This window comes from Heptranchias perlo, chromosome 12 (genome assembly GCF_035084215.1).
Source record: "Heptranchias perlo isolate sHepPer1 chromosome 12, sHepPer1.hap1, whole genome shotgun sequence".
Lineage (NCBI taxonomy): Eukaryota > Metazoa > Chordata > Chondrichthyes > Hexanchiformes > Hexanchidae > Heptranchias > Heptranchias perlo.
In genome coordinates this window covers 74,510,455-74,535,957 of record NC_090336.1, presented here as the reverse complement: position 1 = coordinate 74,535,957, position 25,503 = coordinate 74,510,455, and the positions used below count along the sequence as shown (strand labels likewise).

The 25,503-nt window shown below is 55.5% G+C and overlaps 1 protein-coding gene across 2 annotated transcripts in view; it reads left to right on the top strand.

Moving 5' to 3' along the window:
* The first annotated feature begins 604 nt into the window (after positions 1–604).
* irf7 (interferon regulatory factor 7) overlaps positions 605–25,503 on the top strand; it is a 36,954-nt gene continuing 12,055 nt past the window's right edge. The window contains exons 1-7 of one of the 2 annotated variants that reach the window (XM_067994272.1): positions 605–813; positions 951–1,116; positions 10,560–10,746; positions 12,993–13,135; positions 15,179–15,239; positions 19,708–19,848; positions 24,235–24,384. In XM_067994272.1, coding sequence (XP_067850373.1) covers positions 800–813; positions 951–1,116; positions 10,560–10,746; positions 12,993–13,135; positions 15,179–15,239; positions 19,708–19,848; positions 24,235–24,384 — 862 coding nt within the window. In that variant the 5' untranslated portion in view covers positions 605–799. The remainder of the gene's footprint in view (positions 814–950; positions 1,117–10,559; positions 10,747–12,992; positions 13,136–15,178; positions 15,240–19,707; positions 19,849–24,234; positions 24,385–25,503) is intronic. The other variant, XM_067994271.1, reaches the window with a different exon arrangement.

Sequence of the window (25,503 nt, the reverse complement as noted above, 5' to 3'; positions counted from 1 at the left end):
TGGGCCTCGATGGGAGAGTTAGGGTCAAGGAGGGATGGGCCTCAAGGGGAGAATTTGGTTAGAGGAGGAATGGGCCTCGATCGGAGGGTTTGGAGGGATAGGCCTCGAGGGGAGAGTTAGGGTCGAGGAGGGATGGGCCTCGAGGGGAGGGTTATGGTAGAGGAGGGATGGGCCTCGAGGGGAGAGTTAGGGTAGAGGAGGGATGGGCCTCGAGGGGAGAGTTAGAGTAGAGGAGAGATGGGCCTCGAGGGGAGAGTTAGGGTAGAGGAGAGATGGGCCTCGAGGGGAGGGATAGGATCCAGGAGGAGGGGCTGAGTGGTATTTGAATGATCTGCTGACAACGTTTCCAGGAAGCAAAACAATGATTCCCAATCCTGCCCTCCCTTCTCACACTTCTCGTTGCTCCATGCCTGTTAAACAAGTGTTTTTTTAATGTTGTGTTTTCAGGTTGCTGACGCTCCCAGACTGAGTAATTATCTCTTCCTTCTGAATTAACATCAGGGCTGCAAAAGAAAGTGAAACTTAAAAAAAGAAATAAAAAGCTGCAGGCTTCAGGCGGGCGCATGTGATTTCTGGGAAGGGAAGAGGATTTGCCATATATGGTAAATTGGCTTTTGGGCAGGAGAGGATGGGCTGGTGGTGAGAAGATGCTTTGTGTCTCAAACCGAGGACTCTGCGCCTCCTCCTCGGGGTTTTACAGCCTGTGATATCGAGGGTGGGTGGTGACTGCGGCCAGTATAAAACAGGCTGCAGCCTTGAGATCGGCTTTGAATTGAAAACGCTCCTTCTTCTCCCAGCAATGGGTAAACAGAGGTGAGTGAATCATCTGCTCTGGCAGCGGCAACGAGCTTTCTGCGGATTGTAACTTGTGCCCAGTTGCAGTTCTTTCCTCTCCTCTGCACTGGCTCGCGGCAATAAAAACAAAACCCTGTCTTTTTAACACTGTGCAGAATGAACAACCAGAAGCCGCAACTGCGCCCCTGGTTAATCGAGCAGATTAACAGTGGCCGTTACCACGGGCTGTGCTGGCTGGACCAGGACAGGACCACGTTCCGAATCCCCTGGAAACATGCATCCAGACAGGATCTCCGTGAGAACGACTACAGCATCTTCAAGGTAGGGTGGGCAGAGCTGGTTTTGAAAAAAAAAAGCGCCTTCGCTCCCCTCGCTGCGCACAGACTCAATCCTTTCCGGGGTCAGTTCCGTTTGTCCCAGGAAGTATTAAAGTCTTCACGAGAATGTTTTTTTGTTTTGTCCCCAAGTAAAGAGGGCCGTGATCAAGGAGTTTGCAGATGATACAGAAATTGTCCGTGTGGTTGATGGTGAGGAGGAAAGCTGTAGACTGCAGGAAGATATCAATGGACTGGTCAGGTGGGCAGAAAAGTGGCAAATGGAATTCAATCCGGAGAAGTGTGAGGTAATGCATTTGGGGAGAGCAAACAAGGAAAGGGAGCACACAATAAATGGGAGGATACTGAGAGGAACAGAGGGACCTTGGAGTGCATGTCCACAGATCCCTGAAGGTAGCAGGACAGGTAGATAAGGTGGTTAAAAAGGCAAACGGGATACTTTCCTTTATTAGCTGAGGCATAGAATATAAGAGCAGGGAGGTTATGCTCGAACTGTATAAAACATTGGTTAGGCCACAGCTTGAGTACTGTGTACAGTTCTGGTCACCACATTACAGGAAGGATGTGATTGCACTAGAGAGGGTGCAGAGGAGATTTACGAGGATGTTGCCAGGACTGGAGAATTTTAGCTATGAGGAAGGATTGGATAGGCTGGGGTTGTTTTCATTGGAACAGAGGAGGCTGAGGGGAGATTTAATTGAGGTGTATAAAATTATGAGGGGCCGAGATAGAGTGGACAGGAAGGCCCTATTTCCCTTAGCAGAGAGGTCAATAACCAGGGGGGCATAGATTTAAGTAATTGGTGGAAGGATTAGAGGGGAGCTGAGGAGAAATGTTTTCACCCAGAGGGTTGTGGGGGGTCTGGAACTCACTGCCTGAGAGGGTGGGAGAGGCAGAAACCCCCAACTCATTTAAAAAGTACCTGGATGTGCACCTGAAGAGCCGAAACCTACAGGGCTACGGACCAAGTGTGGGAAAGTGGGATTAGGCTGGGTGGCTCTTTCTTGGCTGGCACAGACACGATGGGCCGAATGGCCGCCTTCTGTGCCATAAATTTCCATGATTTTATGATAAACAACTTGTCAAACAGCCATGGCTCTGTGGGTGGGAATAGTCCTTGGAAATCAAGAGCCTAAAAGGGATAGAGGAGCAGAAGGATTTAGGGGTACAGATACACAAATCATTAAAAGTAATCACTCAGGTTAATAAGGCCATAAAAAAGCAAACCAAACACTGGGGTTCATTTCTAGAGGGAGGGAACTGAAAAGCAGAGAAGTTATGTTAAACTTGTGTCGAACCTTGGTTAGACCACACTTGGAGTATTGTGAACAGTTCTGGTCTCCATATTATAAAAAGGATATAGAGGCACTGGAGAAGGTGCAAAAAAAGATTGACTAGGATGATACCAGAACTGAGAGGTTATAACTATCAGGAAAGATTGAACAGGCTGCGGCTCTTTTCTCTAGAAAAGAGACGACTGAGGGGTGACCTGATCGAGGTCTTTAAGATTATGAAAGGGTTCGATAGGGTGGACGTAGAGAAGATGTTTTCACTTGTGGGGGAGACCAGAACTAGAGGTCATAAATATAAGACAGTCACTAATAAATCCAATAGGGAATTCAGGAGAAACTTCTTTACCCAGAGAGTGGTGAAAATGTGGAACTCACTACCACAAGGAGTAGTTGAGGTGAATAGTGGAGATGGATTTAAGGGGAAGCTGGATAAACACATGAGGAAGAAAGGAATAGAAGGATATGCTGATAGGGTGAGATGAAGTAGGGAGGGAGGAGGTTCGTGTGGAGAATAAACACCAGCATAGACCAGTTGGGCCGAATGGCCTGTTTCTGTGCTGTACATTCTTTGTAATTCTTTCAGTCAGAAGGTCGTGGGTTCGAGCCCCACTCCAGAGACTTGAGCCCATAATCCAGGCCGACACTCCCAGTGCATTATTGAGGGAGCGCTGCACTGTCGGAGGGGCAGTGCTGAGGGAGCGCTGCACTGTCAGAGGGTCAGTACTGAGGGAGTGCTGCACTGTCGGAGGGTCAGTACTGAGGGAGTGCTGCACTGTCGGAGGGTCAGTACTGAGGGAGCGCTGCACTGTCGGAGGGTCAGTACTGAGGGAGCGCCGCACTGTCGGAGGGTCAGTACTGAGGGAGCGCTGTACTGTCGGAGGGTCAGTACTGAGGGAGCGCCGCACTGTCGGAGGGTCAGTACTGAGAGAGCTCTGCATTGTCGGAGGGTTGGTACTGAGGGAGCGCTGTACTGTCGGAGGGTCAGTACTGAGGGAGCTCTGCATTGTCGGAGGGTCAGTACTGAGGGAGTGCTGCACTGTCGGAGGGTCAGTACTGAGGGAGCGCTGCACTGTTGGAGGGTCATTATGGAGGGAGTGTTGCACTGTCGGAGGGTCAGTACTGAGGGAGTGCTGCACTGTCGGAGGGTCAGTACTGAGAGAGCTCTACATTGTCGGAGGGTTGGTACTGAGGGAGCGCTGCACTGTCGGAGGGTCAGTACTGAGGGAGCTCTGCACTGTCGGAGGGTCAGTACTGAGGGAGTGCTGCACTGTCGGAGGGTCAGTACTGAGGGAGCGCTGCACTGTTGGAGGGTCATTATGGAGGGAGCTCTGCACTGTCGGAGGGTCAGTACTGAGGGAGCGCTGCACTGTCGGAGGGTCAGTACTGAGGGAGTGCTGCACTGTCGGAGGGTCAGTACTGAGGGAATGCTGCACTGTCGGAGGGTCAGTACTGAGGGAGCACTGCACTGTCGGAGTGTCAGTACTGAGGGAGCGCTGCACTGTCGGAGGGTCAGTACTGAGGGAGCGCTGCACTGTTGGAGGGTCAGTACTGAGGGAGCGCTGCACTGTTGGAGGGTCATTATGGAGGGAGTGTTGCACTGTCGGAGGGTCAGTACTGAGGGAGTGCTGCACTGTCGGAGGGTCAGTACTGAGAGAGCTCTACATTGTCGGAGGGTTGGTACTGAGGGAGCGCTGCACTGTCGGAGGGTCAGTACTGAGGGAGCTCTGCACTGTCGGAGGGTCAGTACTGAGGGAGTGCTGCACTGTCGGAGTGTCAGTACTGAGGGAGCGCTGCACTGTTGGAGGGTCATTATGGAGGGAGTGTTGCACTGTCGGAGGGTCAGTACTGAGGGAGTGCTGCACTGTCGGCGGGTCAGTACTGAGGGAGTGCTGCACTGTCGGAGGGTCAGTACTGAGGGAATGCTGCACTGTCGGAGGGTCAGTACTGAGGGAGTGCTGCACTGTCGGAGGGTCAGTACTGAGGGAATGCTGCACTGTCGGAGGGTCAGTACTGAGGGAGCGTCGCACTGTTGGAGGGTCAGTACTGAGGGAGCGCTGCACTGTCGGAGGGTCAGTACTGAGGGAGCACCGCACTGTTGGAGGGTCAGTACTGAGGGAGCGCGGTACTGTCGGAGGGTCAGTACTGAGGGAGCGCCGCACTGTCGGAGGGTCAGTACTGAGGGAGTGCAGCACTGTCGGAGGGTCAGTACTGAGAGAGCTCTACATTGTCGGAGGGTTGGTACTGAGGGAGCGCTGCACTGTCGGAGGGTCAGTACTGAGGGAGTGCAGCACTGTCGGAGGGTCAGTACTGAGAGAGCTCTACATTGTCGGAGGGTTGGTACTGAGGGAGCGCTGCACTGTCGGAGGCTCAGTACTGAGGGAGCTCTGCACTGTCGGAGGGTCAGTACTGAGGGAGCGCTGCACTGTCGGAGGGTCAGTACTGAGGGAGCGCTGCACTGTCGGAGGGTCAGTACTGAGGGAGTGCTGCACTGTCGGAGGGTCAGTACTGAGGGAATGCTGCACTGTCGGAGGGTCAGTACTGAGGGAGCGTCGCACTGTTGGAGGGTCAGTACTGAGGGAGCGCTGCACTGTCGGAGGGTCAGTACTGAGGGAGCACTGCACTGTCGGAGTGTCAGTACTGAGGGAGCACTGCACTGTCGGAGTGTCAGTACTGAGGGAGCGCTGCACTGTCGGAGGGTCAGCACTGAGGGAGCGCTGTACTGTCGGAGGGTCAGTACTGAGGGAGTGTCGGAGGGTCAGCACTGAGGGAGCGCTGTACTGTCGGAGGGTCAGTCTTTCGGATGAGACATTAATTCGAGGCCCCGTCTGCCCTCTCATGTAAAAGATCCCATGACACTAATTGAAGAAGAGCAGGGTGGGGGGAGTTCTCCCCAGTGTCCTGGGGCCAATATTTATCCCTCAACCAACATCACTAAAAGAGATTATCTGGTCATTATCACATTGCTGTTTGTGGGCTCTTGCTGTGCGCAAATGCGTTTCCTACATTACAACAGTGACTGAGCTTCAAAAGTGCTCAATCGGCTGTAAAATATTTTGGGATGTCTTGAGGCCATGGAAGGCCCCAGAGAAATGGGAAACTCTTTCTTTCATGGATTTGCACCCTTGTCGGTTGGATCTCTCACTGCATTGTTTCCTGTTTCAGTTGGAGGGGTTTGGCAAGAGTGGCCACCGATGGGTTAAATTATCTTGTAATTGAGTTCCAATTCTGATTGGAGCCTATATTTGTAAATGGGCGTTATTCTAACATTGGCATCACTCTGACGCTGGCAGTAATCCACTTAACACCAACCAGTAAATCTAGGCTAATAAATAGTCTGTTCGATGACTTGCACCCACAGGACAGCTCGGCTTGTCAATGCCACCTTACCCCTGAGGAGCTTTCAAACAAAACCACTGATTCCCCCGCTGGCTTGGCAGATGCTTGGTGCCTGACTGTCTCGTACAGGCGAGATGGGTCCCAGGTTTGACCCCTGGAGTTTGCTGGGGGCAGTGGGGGTGCTGCAATGTCCCCGGCCCATCTCGTGGGTTTACCGAGGTGGGAGTCAGCGGGGCCTCTGCTCAGGGTCGCTGGACACCGCAGGTGCGTGATGGGCAGGGCCTGGCTGGTCCGGAGTGCCCTCTAACCCCCTGCTCCCTGGGCTCAAATATGGGCAATGGCCATTTGGGTGAGACATCAGAGAGCAGCTGGCCCCTGTGGCAGGGTGTGTGCCAACATACGATGCGCTACCCAACAGAGGAGAAACACAGAAACATAGAAAATAGGAGCAAGAGTAGGCCATTCGGCCCCTCGGGCCTGCTCCGCCATTCAAAATGATCATGGCCGACCGTCTAACTCAGTACCCTGTTCCTGCTTTTTCCCCATAATCCCTTGATCCCTTTAGCATTAAGAAATATATCTATCTCCTTCTTGAATACATCTAATGACTTGGCCTCCACTGCCTTCTGTGGTAGAGAATTCCACAGGTTCACCACCCTCTGAGTGAAGAAATTTCTCCTCATCTCGGTTCTAAATGAAGGAAATCCCTGGGCCGAGATTTCGGGCAAAAAGATCTTTGGGCCAATACATCGGAGCAAGAAGGGCCTTTAAAAATGAACACGTTTGAGATGTGTTTACAGATTTTGCGGATCGGTTGAGACTTGAGTTATCAGATCATTAATATCACAGGACTCTCCTCAATTTTACTATCAGGGGCACAGATAGGATGGATACTAAGGAGCTTTTTCCCTTCGTTGAGGGTTCTATAACAAGGGGACATAGATTCAAGGTAAAAGGCGGGAGGTTTAGAGGGGATTTGAGAAAGAACTTTTTCACCCAGAGGGTGGTTGGAGTCTGGAACTCACTGCCTGAAAGGGTTGTGGAGGCAGGAACCCTCACAACATTCAAGAAGCATTTGGATGAGCACTTGAAATGCCATAGCATACAAGGCTACGGACCAAATGCTGGAATATGGGATTAGAGTAGACAGGGCTTGATGGCCGGCGCGGACACGATGGGCCGAAGGGCCTCTATCCGTGCTGTATAACTCTATGACTCTATGACTCTATCATCGATTTTACTGATCAAACTTCGAAAGTCACCAGCCTGGCATCTGTTAACTGGGCACTGCTGAAAATGAGATTGTGTGTTCGTGCCTGTCGGTCAGTAGAGATCTACCCCTGCCTGTATATGTGTGTGTGTATATCCCTGGGCGTGTCTGCATGTATATCTCTGTGCGTCCGTCTTTTATGCGCTGATTTGACAGTTGATTTTATGCAAACATCAAGCTGCAGACGTTCCCCAGCTGCCGCAGTGAGGCTGCTGCCTTCCTGCCAGTGTGAAGGGTCGGCTGTGCTGTGGTTAGCAGCTCACGAGGTCAGTGGCGTGTTTTACGCCAGCTCGCCCAGACGCCTGGCACAGCTGGCAAACAGCTGCCATCTCAGCTCAGACGGAAGGTATAGCATTATTATTAAGAGGATTTAACACTCCCAGTGCAGAGCTTTGCCCAACGGGAGTTCATTGCGCCCGATCAGTGGGTGGAAAATCACGTGAGCAGCAAATTGGACGCAGGGACTGCAGCACCTCACATAAAGCTCGGTACGGGTACGCGATCATAAAACGGAGCCCGAAAAGTAAAATTAAAAACTTCAAAGTAACATTTATTTCCACATAATGCAACCCAGTTATGACTTAAATTGAACATAGAATGATACAGAACAGGAGGAGGCCGTTCGGCCCATCGGGCCTGTGCTGGCTCTTTGAAAGAGCTATCCAGTTAGTCCCACTCCCCTCCTCTTTCCCCAGAGCCCTGTGAATTTATTGCCCATCCCTAGTTGCCCTGAGGTTTCGATTCTGATACGACTGAGCGTCTCGCTCGGCCACTTCAGAGGGCACGTTGGCGTGGGGGACTGGAGTCACGTATAGGCCCAGACCGGGTAAGGACGGCAGGTTTCCTTCCCGAAAGGACATCAGTGAACCAGTTGGGTTTTTACAACAATCCGACAGTTTCATGGTCACTTGTACCAGCTTTTCATTTCCAGAGCAGATGGGGTAAATTCCCTCCAGTCCAATAATGTGAATCAACTTTAATCTCAGTAAAACAACCTACCCTCCCATCGCCCAGCGCCCAGAGCCCAGAGCCCAGAGCCCAGATCCCAGCGCCCAGCGCCCAGAGCCCAGAACCCAGAGCCCAGACCCCAGCGCCCAGAGTCCAGAGCCCAGAGCCCAGCGTCCAGAGCCCAGAGCCCAGAACCCAGAGTCCAGAGCCCAGAGCTCAGCGGCCAGAGTCCAGAGCCCAGATCCCAGAACCCAGAGTCCAGAGCCCAGAGCCCAGCGTCCAGAGCCCAGAGCCCAGAACCCAGAGTCCAGAGCCCAGAGCTCAGCGGCCAGAGCCCAGAACCCAGCGCCCAGAGTCCAGAGCCCAGAGCTCAGCGGCCAGAGTCCAGAGCCCAGATCCCAGAACCCAGAGTCCAGAGCCCAGAGCCCAGCGTCCAGAGTCCAGAACCCAGAGCCCAGACCCCAGCGCCCAGAGCCCAGCGCCCAGAGCCCAGAACCCAGCGCCCAGAGTCCAGAGCCCAGAGCTCAGCGGCCAGAGTCCAGAGCCCAGAGCCCAGCGTCCAGAGCCCAGAGCCCAGCACCCAGAGCCCAGAGCCCAGAGCCCAGAACCCAGAGCCCAGACCCCAGCGCCCAGAGTCCAGAGCCCAGAGCCCAGCGCCCAGAGCCCAGAGCCCAGAACCCAGCGCCCAGAGCCCAGCACCCAGAGTCCAGAGCCCAGAGCCCAGCGCCCAGAGCCCAGCGCCCAGAGCCCAGCACCCAGCGCCCAGAGCCCAGAGCCCAGCACCCAGAGTCCAGAGCCCAGAGCCCAGCGTCCAGAGCCCAGAACCCAGCGCCCAGAGCCCAGAACCCAGCGCCCAGAGTCCAGAGCCCAGAGCCCAGAGCTCAGCGGCCAGAGTCCAGAGCCCAGAGCCCAGCACCCAGAGCCCAGAGCTCAGCACCCAGAGCCCAGAGCCCAGAGCCCAGCACCCAGATTCCAGAGCCCAGCGTCCAGAGCCCAGAGCCCAGCACCCAGAGCCCAGAGCCCAGCGCCCAGAGCCCAGAGCCTAGCGCCCAGAGTCCAGAGCCCAGAGCCCAGCACCCAGAGCCCAGAGCCCAGAGCCCAGAGCCCAGAGCCCAGAGCCCAGCACCCAGAGCCCAGAGCCCAGCACCCAGAGTCCAGAGCCCAGAGCCCAGAGCCCAGCACCCAGAGTCCAGAGCCCAGAGCCCAGAGCCCAGCACCCAGAGCCCAGAGCCCAGCACCCAGAGTCCAGAGCCCAGAGCCCAGCGCCCAGAGCCCAGAGCCCAGCGCCCAGAGCCCATCGCCCTCGGCCCCCGGCCCGAGGTGTGAAGCAGGTTTTATTGGTGTTGGTTGAGGGATAGATATTGGCCAGGAAATCGGGGAGAACACCCCCTGCTTTTCTTCGAATAGTGGCCGTGGGATCTTTACATCCACCCGAGAGGGAAGACGGGGCCTCGGTTTAACGTCTCATCAATGTCCAACCTTGCTTCAGTGGGCAGCACTCTCGCCTCCGAGTCACAAGGTCATGGGTTCAAGACCCACTCCAGAGACTTAGCGTATAATCCAGGCTGACATTTCAGGGTCAGTACTGAGGGAGTGCTGCACTGTCGGAGGGTCAGTACTGAGGGAGCGCTGCACTGTCGGAGGGTCAGTGCTGAGGGAGCAGCGCACTGTCGGAGGGTCAGTACTGAGGGAGCGCCGCACTGTCGGAGGGTCAGTACTGAGGGAGCGCCGCACTGTCGGAGGGTCAGTACTGAGGGAGCGCCGCACTGTCGGAGGGTCAGTACTGAGGGAGCGCCGCACTGTCGGAGGGTCAGTACTGAGGGAGCGCCGCACTGTCGGAGGGTCAGTACTGAGGGAGTGCTGCACTGTCGGAGGGTCAGTACTGAGGGAGTGCTGCACTGTCGGAGGGTCAGTACTGAGGGAGTGCTGCACTGTCGGAGGGTCAGTACTGAGGGAGTGCTGCACTGTCGGAGGGTCAGTGCTGAGGGAGCAGCGCACTGTCGGAGGGTCAGTACTGAGGGAGTGCTGCACTGTCGGAGGGTCAGTACTGAGGGAGTGCTGCACTGTCGGAGGGTCAGTACTGAGGGAGCGCCGCACTGTCGGAGGGTCAGTGCTGAGGGAGCAACGCACTGTCGGAGGGTCAGTACTGAGGGAGTGCTGCACTGTCGGAGGGTCAGTACTGAGGGAGCGCCGCACTGTCGGAGGGTCAGTACTGAGGGAGCGCCGCACTGTCGGAGGGTCAGTACTGAGGGAGCGCCGCACTGTCGGAGGGGCCGTCTTTCGGATGAGGTAGTGCTTTGGGACACCCTGAGGTCGTGAAAGGCGCTATACAAATGCAAGTTCGTTCATCTGAGAGACAGAACCTCTGACAGTTCAGCATGAGTTGGTCTTTGGGCAGTAGTATGTCCAACGGGCCTTTTCGAGGTCAGGTGTTTTCTAGTGACGGGTTCCACAAGCTCGGTCAAGTTGCGATGTAATGATCGTCCTGTACACGAGCTAGCTGCACTCTCTCCATACCCTCTACCTGGGCCAATCGAACCCATCAACGCTGCTTGTTGGTCAGGACTGTGCCTCTTCTTGCAGGGATGGGCGATAGCGAGTGGGAAATTCACCGACGGGGAGACCGCTGACCCACCCAAATGGAAAACTAACTTTCGATGCGCCCTGAACAGCATCGAATCATTCGATTTATTGACGGACAACTCGAAGGACTCCTCGGACCCACATAAAGTCTACTCCATCACCGGCCACAATCGCACTGCGGCTCGAGGTACGTGTGGTTTGTACGCAAAAGTTAGCGTCCGTGTTAAATGATCCAATTCACAGAAAAAGGACTGAGGTGTTTAATGTGGGAACAAAGCCCCCAGCACTTCACCCAGCGGCCGCTGAGTTAACCTGTTATCATAAGAACAGCAATTGAAATCAAAACCATTTTTCATTTGTGCACCTTAAAATCACGCCCCTTAAAGGCAATCCCTGAAAAGCTCAAGCTTCAAAGCGATTGCGTGTGCGTGTGTGCGTGTGCGCGTGTGATGTAGATTCACAGACTCGTTACGGCACCCTGTCAGCTCTTTGTGAGACCAATCCCGCCCGTTCAGTAATCCCCATCCCATGTGTTTTATCGTCTTGCGTCCAGTTGTACAGGACACTGTGTTCACTGGTATTTCATGGTTCAGTTAACTGCAACCTCACCTTCTGGCCTGAGACACTAAGAACATAAGAACATAAGAAATAGGAGCAGGAGTAGGCCAATCGGCCCCTCGAGCCTGCTCCGCCATTCAATAAGATCATGGCTGATCTGACCCTAACCTCAAATCTAAATTCATGTCCAATTTCCTGCCCGCTCCCCGTAACCCCTAATTCCCTTTACTTCTAGGAAACTGTCTATTTCTGTTTTAAATTTATTTAATGATGTAGCTTCCACAGCTTCCTGGGGCAGCAAATTCCACAGACCTACCACCCTCTGAGTGAAGAAGTTTCTCCTCATCTCAGTATTGAAAGAGCAGCCCCTTATTCTAAGATTATGCCCCCTAGTTCTAGTTTCACCCATCTTTGGGAACATCCTTACCGCATCCACCCGATCAAGCCCCTTCACAATCTTATATGTTTCAATAAGATCGCCTCTCATTCTTCTGAACTCCAATGAGTAGAGTCCCAATCTACTCAACCTTTCCTCATATGTCCGCCCCCTCATCCCCGGGATTAACCGAGTGAACCTTCTTTGTACTGCCTCGAGAGCAAGTATGTCTTTTCTTAAGTATGGACACCAAAACTGTACGCAGTATTCCAGGTGCGGTCTCACCATTTCATTCTGATTTCATTCTGAGCAGAGGTTGCCGACTCACTCTATTAAGCCCTGCCATCATCAGTGCCCCTGCTCCAAATTTTCTTTTTAAAATTCCCCCTCTTCCAATTCCTTTTTCTATCAAGTTTGCCCTTTCCCCCCGCTCAAGGAGTGGGCTCATTGCTGGGTGTGGCCCATCAGTGACTGGCACACTTCAGTACAACCGGCAATTCGGCTACACGGGGCATCGCGCCCAAGCCTGATCTTGTCCTGACCGAGCATCCAAGGTCCCCCCAGATGATAATAACCTTAATCACTTATCCTTCCATCTCTCCGACTCTACCACAGCCCGAGCCCAGATCCACCGACTCAACACAGAGCAGGGACTGAACTCGGAACGTGCTTGCCCCCTGGAGGCACCGCAGAAGCCCCGAGGGAGTCGCGTTACAAAGCTTTGCCTGCTTCAAAATGAACGTAGAAACGTGGAGTTTTCTAGAATGCCTTGCCCTGGCTGTTTGGGGAAGCATTGCTGAATCATGCAACAATCCCAAATATTTGAATCTGCCCCTTTAATTATTTGCATAGGTTGGTGCAAAAATCAGAAGTAGCTTTATAAATCACTGGTTAGGCCGCAGCTGGAGAATTGTGTCCGATTCTGGGCACCGCACTTTAGGAAAGACGTCATGGCCTCGGAGAGGGTGCAGGGGAGATTTACCAGAATGGTTCCAGGGATGAGGGACTTCAGTTATGTGGAGAGACTGGAGAAGCTGGGATTGTTCTCCCTAGAGCAGAGAAGGTTAAGGGGAGATTTAATAGAGGCGTTCAAAATCATGAAAGGTTTTGACAGAGTAAATAAGGAGAAACTGAGTAACCAGAGGGCACAGATTTAAGGTAATCGGCAAAAGAACCAGAGGGGAGATGAGGAACATTTTTTTTACGCAGCGAGTTGTTCTGATCTGGAATTCACTGCCTGAAAGGGCGGTGGAAGCAGATTCAATAATAACTTTCAAAAGGGAATTGGATAAATACTCAAAGGGGAGAAATTTGCAGGGCTCTGGGGGAAAGAGCAGGGGGGGGGGAGAGTGGGACTAATTGGATTGTTCTTTCGAAGAGCCGGCACAGGCACGACGGGCCGAACGGCCTCCTCCTGTGCTCCGTGAGTCTAAGTAACGGGGGGGAAAGGAAAAGCCTCAAAATACGTTCAGCCTTAAAATGTTTTTCCGACGCTGCAGTTTCAGACCCGAAAATCGCTGGCGTTCCGGATGAAGACGATTACCTGGAACCGAAATTATACATCAGCCCCCAGACTGACCCTCCGCTTCCCAGCTTCGCATCCGAGCAGCACCAGCATTTTTACCCGGTGTCCCACTGTCAGGTACGTGGCTTGTGCTGATCTTTAAACCATCAGGAAATGTGTCAGACAAAAAGGAGGGAATTACGGAGAAAGCTGAACTTAAATTAGAGACCAGTGCTCCAGGAGTGGGCTGTTTGGGTATTTTCAGCCCTCATTGGCCCAATCTGGCAGCTCTGCTCCTAATTCAGCTCCGTTTCTCCATTTTTTCTCACTTCTCACCCCCTGTCTCCCTTTTAATTGACTTTATATCTGTGACCTTCTGGGGAAATTTCACATCCTCACAAACTTTTTCCTGTGAAGCAGTTTTTTTTTTTCCCCAGATTCACTTCGAAGCAGCTGAGAGCGATCTCGAATATTCTGCTCCCTTGTTCTGGATTGTCAGAGGTGCTGTTCGACTCTCCCCCCACCCCCGCCTCGTGGTTGAGGCAAAACAAAGCGAGGGAGTAGGGGACCGCAGGGCTGCACTTCGGTTAAATATCCATCGTCACTTCGATGTTAAAGAAAGTTCATGCGATGATAAATGAATTCTCCGTCAGCGGCCAGGCCGTTAGGATTTTAAACATCACCCAAACACTCGAGCAGATAACGTGTGAGTGGCAGGAGGTCTCTCCACACGGGCTGCCCACGTGGTTTGGAGACCTGACTTCGCCCTGCTAGTTCAGCCAGTTGAGATAATGGATTTCATCTGCTTGCCCCAATCTGCCAGCACCTTTTACAATTCAAAGATCCATCGCCCTACCACCTTTGAACTCACGGTTTTCGAGTTCAGGGAGTGTCACTCTAATCAAAGCCTGGCCGCCTCTGATTGAAACTCTGGAACTTTGGACGTGTTTGTGTATTGGCAACGAGCACAGCGACTCCTTGGTTACAGCTAGCTGGAGCCAGTCGTTCATTAATTTATTCTATCTCTTATCACATCGAAAAAAAGTACAAAGGTTTTTATTTGTCACCAGTCAAAAGGTTTACCGTTACCGACAGGCTATCGAGTGATCCGTGAAGGCAAACAGCATCACTAATGTCACTTCCTTATGAAGAAACAATACATTTTTTGACAGCACTCAGATTACAGCCTAGAACGAGGGAGGAGGATAAAGAAGGGACTTGCATTTATATATCGCCTTTCACTGCCTCAGGACGTCCCAAATCGCTTTACAGCCAATGAAGTGCTTTTGAAGTGTAGTCACTGTTGTAATGTAGGAAACGTGGCAGCCAATGTGCGCACAGCAAGATCCCATAAACAGCAACGAGATAATGATCGGATCATCTGTTTTTAGTCATGTTGGTTGAGGGGTAAATATTGACCCCAGGACACCGGGGAGAACTCCCCCCTGCTCTTCTTCAAAATAGTGGCCGTGGGATCTTTTACATCCACCTGAGAGGGCAGAGGGGGCCTCGGTTTAATGTCTCATCCAAAAGACAGCACCTCCGACAGTGCAGCTCTCCCTCAGTACTGACCCTCCGACAGTGCAGCACTCCCTCAGTACTGACCCTCTGACAGTGCGGCGCTCCCTCGGTACTGACCCTCCGACAGTGCGGCGCTCCCTCAGTACCGACCCTCCGACAGTGCGGCGCTCCCTCAGTACTGACCCTCCGACAGTGCGGCGCTCCCTCAGTACTGACCCTCCGACAGTGCGGCGCTCCCTCAGTACTGACCCTCCGACAGTGCGGCGCTCCCTCAGTACTGACCCTCCGACAGTGTGGCGCTCCCTCAGTACTGACCCTCCGACAGTGCGGCGCTCCCTCAGTACTGCAGTGGGAGTGTCAGCCCTAGATTATGAGATCAAGTCCGGAGTGAGACTATGAACCCGAGGCGAGACAGCTCCCCACTGAGCCCCAGTTAACACCCGACCCGATCTTTCCAGACGAAAGGCAACCAGTGAGAGAAGGTCCACCCACAGAGATTAGAAACTCCTTGGTAAACACAGTCACACTTGTGACATAAGAATATCATTCGAATCACTTTGAGGTTCTATGACCTAAATATGAACGGTAATGATTAAAAACTTGGTGATTTGAGATGAGAGACTAAAGTCCAGATGTGTCCCTTTGTATCTGTTGAACTAGGAACCGCTGCAAGAATTCATGCCAGATTTTAATTTGATGAAACTATCCGACAGTCCTGAAGGTTGGTGTTATTTTGATCTGATTGGGTGTCTGTTCCATAGTTACCTCAGTGAGGTGTGTCTGCCTGAAATGTTGGGGTCGAGATTGCAGAGGGTATCACCAGCAATCCCTCGATACGGAGAGAGTGATTATCACCGGCCCCCGCCCTGACCAATATCGTGCTGACCCACTCATTGCCCCCTCCACTCCCGAACATTCGCCCTCCCCCCTCCTCCCCCCCCCCCCTCCCGCCCCCCGAAGATTCGCTCATCCCCCCACCCCGAAAATTAGCTCCCTCCCCGACAGACCCACCTGATTTGGCACGGTCAGCCTGTGCTGCCTACAAAGGCTAGTGGTTAAATTTAAAGGGATGCGCCCACTTAAAAATAAGAGGGCGCATCTAGGGATAAAGTAATATCTATCGGCAGTACCGGCCCGCAGTACTGATCCCCCGCAGTACTGACCCCCTCCCCCCGGGGTCTCCCTGGTCCTCACAGTGCTGACCACCCCCCCCTCCCCCCGGGGTCTCCCTGGTCCCCACAGTACTGACCCTCCCGGGGTCTCCCTCTCGTGTGATGGGCCCTCCGTGTTTGATCTACCCAATGAATCGGTGTCGATGGGAACAGTTGAGGACGAGATCTCCCGGCGGCCTGGCCCTCGGTAAAATGACGACCCCCCGGTGGTCTGTCCTTGCCCCGACACCAGCTGAAGGGACCCGCACTCGGCGATCGGGAGGTGACGGAGAACTTCGATCGTCTTCTCTGGCCCGCTGGCTCTGCAGCTCTTCGTTTCGTGGACTGTCGAGGAATTGAGGAAGATACGTGCCCCGATTTTAACCCGGCGCGGTTCTCGGGCCTCGGTCATGCACACAGTAAGGTCCTGATTTTGACTTGGGCCGTATCCAAGGGGAGTGGGGAACCCCGGGAGAGAGAGTAGTTAAAATGGCGGACGGAGAGTTTGTGCCGTGCATTCCTGACGCGTTCCCGCCCGACGCGATTGTTGCTCCGCATAAAACTGACCTGGCGGCTAGGAGAGGGGGGAGTGGGGGAGTCTCGGCCCGGGCTGGTGGGGCCAACATTACAGGCAAAACTCACGCACCCCGATTTTAAGTTCAAAACTCAGGAGTCCCACGCGGCGCAGCGAGGCTGGAGTGAGGCACAGTTAACGTCCGTGTGGCCTCCTCTGCTCACGGTCTCTTCCCCCCCTGCACCCTATACCCCTCCGACCCCACAACCCCCCTTCCTTTCTTCCTGATTACTGTTCCCTGTGTTTTCTGGCTCCCATCCCCAATCTCCCCACTCCCACTCGTTGCTGTTGTTGTCATTCCCACTGGTTTCGGGCAGCAGACGGTTCAGCAATATTCGGAGGAGGCCCAGGAGTTAAAATTGCTCGGGTAAACTCTCTCTGCCGGTGTTCCCTACTCCCCTTGGATACGGCCCAAGTTAAAATCAGGACCTTACTGTGTGCAAACTGCGAACCGCGATGTGAAACGTTATGTGACTCTTAAGGTGTCGGCCGTAACTCAGTGGGCAGGTCCCTCACCCCAGAGTCAGGAGGTCATGGGTTCAAGACTCGCTCCAGAAACCTGAGCCCCATATTCCAGTCTGACATCCCTGGTGCAGTCCTGAGGGAGCGCCGCACTGTCGGAGGGTCGGTACTGAGGGAGCGCCGCACTGTCGGAGGGTCGGTACTGAGGGAGCGCCGCACTGTCAGAGGGTCAGTACTGAGGGAGCGCTGCACTGTCGGAGGGTCAGTACCGAGGGAGTGCCGCACTGTCGGAGGGTCAGTACTGAGGGAGCGCCGCACTGTCGGAGGGTCGGTACTGAGGGAGCGCCGCACTGTCGGAGGGTCAGTACTGAGGGAGTGCTGCACTGTCGGAGGGTCAGTACTGAGGGAGCGCCGCACTGTCGGAGGGTCGGTACTGAGGGAGCGCCGCACTGTCGGAGGGTCGGTACTGAGGGAGCGCCGCACTGTCGGAGGGTCAGTACTGAGGGAGTGCTGCACTGTCGGAGGGTCAGTACTGAGGGAGCGCCGCACTGTCGGAGGGTCAGTACTGAGGGAGCGCTGCACTGTCGGAGGGTCAGTACCGAGGGAGTGCCGCACTGTCGGAGGGTCAGTACTGAGGGAGCGCCGCACTGTCGGAGGGTCGGTACTGAGGGAGCGCCGCACTGTCGGAGGGTCAGTACTGAGGGAGCGCTGCACTGTCGGAGGGTCAGTACTGAGGGAGCGCCGCACTGTCGGAGGGTCGGTACTGAGGGAGCGCCGCACTGTCGGAGGGTCGGTACTGAGGGAGCGCCGCACTGTCGGAGGGTCAGTACTGAGGGAGTGCTGCACTGTCGGAGGGTCAGTACTGAGGGAGTGCTGCACTGTCGGAGGGTCAGTACTGAGGGAGCGCCGCACTGTCGGAGGGTCGGTACTGAGGGAGTGCTGCACTGTCGGAGGGTCAGTACTGAGGGAGCGCTGCACTGTCGGAGGGTCAGTACTGAGGGAGCGCTGCACTGTCGGAGGGTCAGTACTGAGGGAGCGCCGCACTGTCGGAGGGTCGGTACGGAGGGAGCGCCGCACTGTCGGAGGGTCAGTACTGAGGGAGCGCCGCACTGTCGGAGGGTCGGTACGGAGGGAGCGCCGCACTGTCGGAGGGTCGGTACTGAGGGAGCGCTGCACTGTCGGAGGATCGGTACTGAGGGAGGGCCGCACTGTCGGAGGATCGGTACTGAGGGAGGGCCGCACTGTCGGAGGGTCGGTACTGAGGGAGCGCCGCACTGTCGGAGGGTCGGTACTGAGGGAGGGCCGCACTGTCGGAGGGTCGGTACTGAGGGAGCGCCGCACTGTCGGAGGGTCAGTACTGAGGGAGCGCCGCACTGTCGGAGGGTCGGTACTGAGGGAGCGCCGCACTGTTGGAGGGTCAGTACTGAGGGAGCGCCGCACTGTCGGAGGGTCGGTACTGAGGGAGCGCCGCACTGTCGGAGGGTCAGTACTGAGGGAGTGCCGCACTGTCGGAGGGTCGGTACTGAGGGAGTGCTGCACTGTCGGAGGGTCAGTACTGAGGGAGCGCCGCACTGTCGGAGGGTCGATACTGAGGGAGCGCCGCACTGTCGGAGGGTCAGTACTGAGGGAGCGCTTCACTGTCGGAGGGTCAGTACTGAGGGAGCGCCGCACTGTCGGAGGGTCAGTACTGAGGGAGCGCTGCACTGTCGGAGGGTCAGTACTGAGGGAGCGCCGCACTGTCGGAGGGTCAGTACTGAGGGAGCGCCGCACTGTCGGAGGGTCAGTACTGAGGGAGCGCCGCACTGTCGGAGGGTCAGTACTGAGGGAGCGCCGCACTGTCGGAGGGTCAGTACTGAGGGAGCGCCGCACTGTCGGAGGGTCAGTACTGAGGGAGCGCCGCACTGTCGGAGGGTCAGTACTGAGGGAGGGCAGCACTGTCGGAGGGGCAGTACTGAGGGAGCACCGCACTGTCGGAGGGTCAGTACTGAGGGAGGGCAGCACTGTCGGAGGGGCCGTCTTTTGGAGGCCCCGTCTGCCCTTTCAGGTGGATGTAAAAGATCCCACGGCACAATTCGAAGAAGAGCCGACGAGTTCTCCCCGGTGTCCTCACCAATATTTATCCCTCAACCAACAGATGTTCTGGTCATGTCTCACATCGCTGTTGGTGGGATCTTGCTGTGCGCCAATTGGCTGCCACATTTCCTACATTACAACAGTGACTACACTTCAAAAAGTACTTAATTGGCTGTAAAGAGCTTTGGGACGTCCTGAGGTGGTGAAAGGCTCTGTAGACAGGTGGATAGGGTGGTGAAGAAGGCATTCAGCATGCTTGGTTTCATTGGTCAGAACATTGAATGCAGGAGTTGGGATGTCTTGTTGAAGTTGTACAGGGCATTGGTGAGGCCACACTTGGAGTACTGTGTACAGTTCTGGTCACCCTATTATAGAAAGGATATTATTAAACTAGAAAGAGTGCAGAAAAGATTTACTAGGATGCTACCAGGACTTGATGGTTTGACTTATAGGGAGAGGTTGGATCGACTGAGACTTTATTCCCTGGAGAGTAGGAGGTTAAGGGGTGATCTTATAGAAGTCTATAAAATAATGAGGGGCATAGATAAGGTAGATAGTCAAAATCTTTTCCCAAAGGTAGGGGAGTCTATAACGAGGGGACATAGATTTAAGGTGAGAGGGGAGAGATACAAAAGGATCCAGAGGGGCAATTTTTTCACTCAAAGGGTGGTGAGTGTCTGGAACGAGCTGCCAGAGGCAGTAGTAGAGGCGGGTACAATTTTGTCTTTTAAAAAGCATTTGGACAGTTACATGGGTAAGATGGGTATAGAGGGATATGGGCCAAGTGCAGGCAATTGGGACTAGCTTAGTGGTATAAACTGGGCGACATGGACATGTTGGGCCGAAGGGCCTGTTTCCATGTTGTAAACTTCTATGATTCTATGATTCTAAGTTCGTTCATTCTTTCCTTCTTGGTGTTGCCAATGAAGGCCAAAGGCCTCCCCTCTCGGTGCCTGGTCCACTGAACCCCTACGCCCAGGTGATGGAAGGACTGGCCAATGCACAGATGCCTCTGAGGGCCTCTCACCAGGAAGCACAGTGTTTGTCTCCAGCCCAGGTTGTGCCAAGTGGTAAGCAGTGAACATAAGTCGGCCGCACGTATAAATAACACAAGTTATTGCTGGAACCACAGTGATGGGCCCCGGGGAATGGGATGGCAGAGATTGTTTCAAACTGCAGATCGGATTCACGTGTCCCCCCTGACCTTGGGCTTCGGCCTGTCGACTGAGGGCTCTGATCGTTACCCTGACACAGGCCCGACTCCTGGCGGGGGCCTTGCCCTGGAGACGGGGGCGAAGGTGCAGAAATGACAGGGCCCGCGAGGGACCTTCCTTCCAACCCGTGAAGGCCTGCGGACCCACTCTCCGTCCCCGAGGGATATCCAGGAGTTGACGCGGCTCCTCGGATCCAATCGTCTGATCAGATACAGGCAGGGAGGGAAAAAAATGAGGCAGGGTCTCCCTCTTGGGGCTTGTTCCCGAGCAGCCCACAACCTGGGCTATTGTAGGTAGAGAGGCCCCCGCAACCGTCTCCCCCCATCTCTCCCCCCTGGGGGACGCCCCAGAGGTCCCAGGACGATGTAAAGGGGATGTCGACATTCCCCTGGTCCTCTGCCCCCTCCGCCCAGCCAGTAAATGCAAAGCAGAATCTGCTGATTATCATTGGGATGGGATTGGCATTAATTAGATCAGATTCACCAAAACTCAGTACCTTCACCGCTCGTCTCTCACGGCCCCTCGGCACGGCGCGAACCTTAACATACAGCCACCGATGTGTCGACAAACGGGTTGCGTGGTGTCCCGAGCCCTGGGGCACGGAGTCTTGTTACCACGTCTTCATAAGGGGCCCGCCTCTGGGGAGCAGGTGAGTCGTTCACTCCCCCAAACTGCCCACAGGGCACGCGGGGTGGGGGGAGGAGAACACAGGGTGTAACGAGGGGAGGGGGGACACAAGGTGTAATGGGGGAGACACGGTGTAACGAGGGGAGGGGGGAACACAAGGTGTAACGGGGGAGACACGGTGTAACGAGGAGGGGGGACACAAGGTGTAATGGGGGAGACACGGTGTAACGAGGAGGGGGGACACAAGGTGTAATGGGGGAGTCACATTGTAACGAGGAGGGGGGACACAAGGTGTAACGGGGGAGACACGGTGTAACGAGGAGGGGGGAACACAAGGTGTAATGGGGGAGACACGGTGTAACGAGGAGGGGGGACACAAGGTGTAATGGGGGAGACACAGTGTAACGAGGGGAGGGGGGACACAAGGTGTAACGGGGGAGACACGGTGTAACGAGGGGAGGGGGGACACAAGGTGTAATGGGGGAGACACGGTGTAACGAGGAGGGGGGACACAAGGTGTAATGGGGGAGACACGGTGTAACGAGGGGAGGGGGGACACAAGGTGTAACGGGGGAGACACGGTGTAACGAGGGGAGGGGGGACACAAGGTGTAACGGGGGAGACACAGTGTAACGAGGGGAGGGGGGACACAAGGTGTAATGGGGGAGACACAGTGTAACGAGGGGAGGGGGGACACAAGGTGTAACGGGGGAGACACGGTGTAACGAGGAGGGGGGACACAAGGTGTAACGGGGGAGACACAGTGTAACGAGGAGGGGGGACACAAGGTGTAATGGGGGAGACACAGTGTAACGAGGAGGGGGGACACAAGGTGTAACGGGGGAGACATGGTGTAACGAGGAGGGGGGGACACAAGGTGTAATGGGGGAGACACAGTGTAACGAGGAGGGGGGACACAAGGTGTAACGGGGGAGACACAGTGTAACGAGGAGGGGGGACACAAGGTGTAATGGGGGAGACACAGTGTAACGAGGGGAGGGGGGAACACAAGGTGTAACGGGGGAGACACGGTGTAACGAGGGGAGGGGACACAAGGTGTAACGGGGGAGACACAGTGTAACGAGGAGGGGGGACACAAGGTGTAACGGGGGAGACACAGTGTAACGAGGGGAGGGGGGAACACAAGGTGTAACGGGGGAGACACGGTGTAACGAGGGGAGGGGGGACACAAGGTGTAATGGGGGAGACACAGTGTAACGAGGGGAGGGGGGACACAAGGTGTAATGGGGGAGACACATTGTAACGAGGAGGGGGGAACACAAGGTGTAACGGGGGAGACACGGTGTAACGAGGGGAGGGGGGACACAAGGTGTAATGGGGGAGACACGGTGTAACGAGGGGAGGGGGGAACACAAGGTGTAATGGGGGAGACACGGTGTAACGAGGAGGGGGGAACACAAGGTGTAACGGGGGAGACACGGTGTAACGAGGGGAGGGGGGACACAAGGTGTAACGGGGGAGACACGGTGTAACGAGGGGAGGGGGAACACAAGGTGTAATGGGGGAGACACAGTGTAACGAGGGGAGGGGGGACACAAGGTGTAACGGGGGAGACACGGTGTAACGAGGAGGGGGGACACAAGGTGTAATGGGGGAGACACGGTGTAACGAGGGGAGGGGGGACACAAGGTGTAATGGGGGAGACACAGTGTAACGAGGAGGGGGGACACAAGGTGTAATGGGGGAGACACGGTGTAACGAGGGGAGGGGGGAACACAAGGTGTAACGGGGGAGACACGGTGTAACGAGGGGAGGGGACACAAGGTGTAACGGGGGAGACACAGTGTAACGAGGAGGGGGGACACAAGGTGTAACGGGGGAGACACAGTGTAACGAGGGGAGGGGGGAACACAAGGTGTAACGGGGGAGACACGGTGTAACGAGGGGAGGGGGGACACAAGGTGTAATGGGGGAGACACAGTGTAACGAGGGGAGGGGGGACACAAGGTGTAATGGGGGAGACACGGTGTAACGAGGAGGGGGGAACACAAGGTGTAACGGGGGAGACACGGTGTAACGAGGAGGGGGGACACAAGGTGTAACGGGGGAGACACGGTGTAACGAGGGGAGGGGGGACACAAGGTGTAATGGGGGAGACACAGTGTAACGAGGGGAGGGGGGACACAAGGTGTAATGGGGGAGACACGGTGTAACGAGGGGAGGGGGGACACAAGGTGTAATGGGGGAGACACGGTGTAACGAGGAGGGGGGACACAAGGTGTAATGGGGGAGACACGGTGTAACGAGGGGAGGGGGGACACAAGGTGTAATGGGGGAGACACGGTGTAACGAGGAGGGGGGACACAAGGTGTAATGGGGGAGACACGGTGTAACGAGGAGGGGGGACACAAGGTGTAACGGGGGAGACACGGTGTAACGAGGGGAGGGGGGAACACAAGGTGTAATGGGGGAGACACGGTGTAACGAGGGGAGGGGGGAACACAAGGTGTAATGGGGGAGACACGGTGTAACGAGGGGAGGGGGGAACACAAGGTGTAATGGGGGAGACACGGTGTAACGAGGAGGGGGGACACAAGGTGTAATGGGGGAGACACGGTGTAACGAGGGGAGGGGGGACACAAGGTGTAATGGGGGAGACACAGTGTAACGAGGGGAGGGGGGAACACAAGGTGTAATGGGGGAGACACGGTGTAACGAGGAGGGGGGACACAAGGTGTAATGGGGGAGACACAGTGTAACGAGGAGGGGGGACACAAGGTGTAACGGGGGAGACACGGTGTAACGAGGAGGGGGGACACAAGGTGTAATGGGGGAGACACAGTGTAACGAGGGGAGGGGGGAACACAAGGTGTAATGGGGGAGACACGGTGTAACGAGGAGGGGGGACACAAGGTGTAATGGGGGAGACACAGTGTAACGAGGGGAGGGGGGAACACAAGGTGTAACGGGGGAGACACGGTGTAACGAGGGGAGGGGGGAACACAAGGTGTAATGGGGGAGACACGGTGTAACGAGGAGGGGGGACACAAGGTGTAATGGGGGAGACACGGTGTAACGAGGAGGGGGGACACAAGGTGTAATGGGGGAGACACAGTGTAACGAGGGGAGGGGGGACACAAGGTGTAACGGGGGAGACACGGTGTAACGAGGAGGGGGGGACACAAGGTGTAACGAGGGGAGACACGGTGTAACGAGGGGAGGGGGGACACAAGGTGTAACGGGGGAGACACGGTGTAACGAGGAGGGGGGACACAAGGTGTAACGGGGGAGACACGGTGTAACGAGGAGGGGGGACACAAGGTGTAACGAGGGGAGGGGGGTATAGCCCGATTGCTGACTCCCCAAGGATCCATTATCGTTTGGTCGACTCGCCATTGACCGGAATATGGTTTGTTTTAATTCCAGAAACTCCTTCGACCTTTGGCCCTCCGACCCTGACCCACCAGGCCTGACCGAGGGGAGGTCTCCCTCAGTCAAAGATTGAGAATTATTGTCCTGTCGACTTTACCTCGTGTCCCACTTGTCTCCGCCCTCACCTCCCCCACCCTTTGGAGAGAGAGGAGTGGGAACTTTGCATGTTAATTTGACTTGTTGAACACTTTAAGAAATGGTGTTTTCTCTTCCTAATATCAGGCCAGCACTGGGAGCCAATCCTTAACCAAAGTGCCCAGGAGATGGAGGACTTGTCCCAGGAGGTACCAGTCGAGTTTCCTGCTCCCGAACTCCCTCTGGATTCGGTCCGGGGAGTAGAGCTCGAAACTCCAGCTCAGCTCTCCACACAATGTACGTAAGACAGACCAACACTGGAACCCTCGTCCTGTCCGACACGAAAGATCTTGCATTTATATATCGCCTTTCACGATCTCAGGACGTCCCCAAAGCGTTTCACGGCCAATGGAGTGCTTTTGAAGTGTGGTCACTGTCGTTATGTAGGAAACGCGGCAGCCGATTTGCGCACAGCAAGATCCCACAGACAGCAATGTGATAATGACCAAATGATGTGTTTTTAGTGTTGGTTGAGGGATAAATAGTGGCCGTGGGATCTTTTACATCCACTTGAGAGGGCAGACGGGGCCTCGGTTTTACGTCTCATCTGAAAGACGGCACCTCCGACAGTGCAGCACTCCCTCAGTCCTGACCCTCCGACAGTGCAGCGCTCCCTCAGTACTGACCCTCCGACACTGCGGCGCTCCCTCAGTACTGACCCTCCGACAGTGCAGCGCTCGCTCAGTACTGACCCTCCGACAGTGCAGCCCTCCCTCAGTACTGACCCTCCGACAGTGCAGCGCTCCCTCAGTACTGACCTCCGACAGTGCGGCGCTCCCTCGGTACTGACCCTCCGACAGTGCGGCGCTCCCTCGGTACTGACCCTCCGACAGTGCGGCGCTCCCTCAGTACTGACCCTCCGACAGTGCGGCGCTCCCTCGGTACTGACCCTCCGACAGTGCGACGCTCCCTCAGTACTGACCCTCCGACAGTGCGGCGCTCCCTCAGTACTGACCCTCTGACAGTGCGGCGCTCCCTCAGTACTGACCCTCCGACAGTGCAGCACTCCCTCAGCACTGACCCTCCGACAGTGCGACGCTCCCTCAGTACTGACCCTCCGACAGTGCGGCGCTCCCTCAGTACTGACCCTCCGACAGTGCGACGCTCCCTCGGCACTGACTCTCCGACAGTGCGGCGCTCCCTCAGTACTGACCCTCCGACAGTGCGGCGCTCCCTCGGCACTGACTCTCCGACAGTGCGGCGCTCCCTCGGCATTGACCCTCCGACAGTGCGGCGCTCCCTCAGTACTGACACTCTGACAGTGCAGCACTCCCTCAGTACTGACCCTCCGACAGTGCGACGTTCCCTCAGCACTGACCCTCCGACAGTGCGGCGCTCCCTCGGTACTGACCCTCC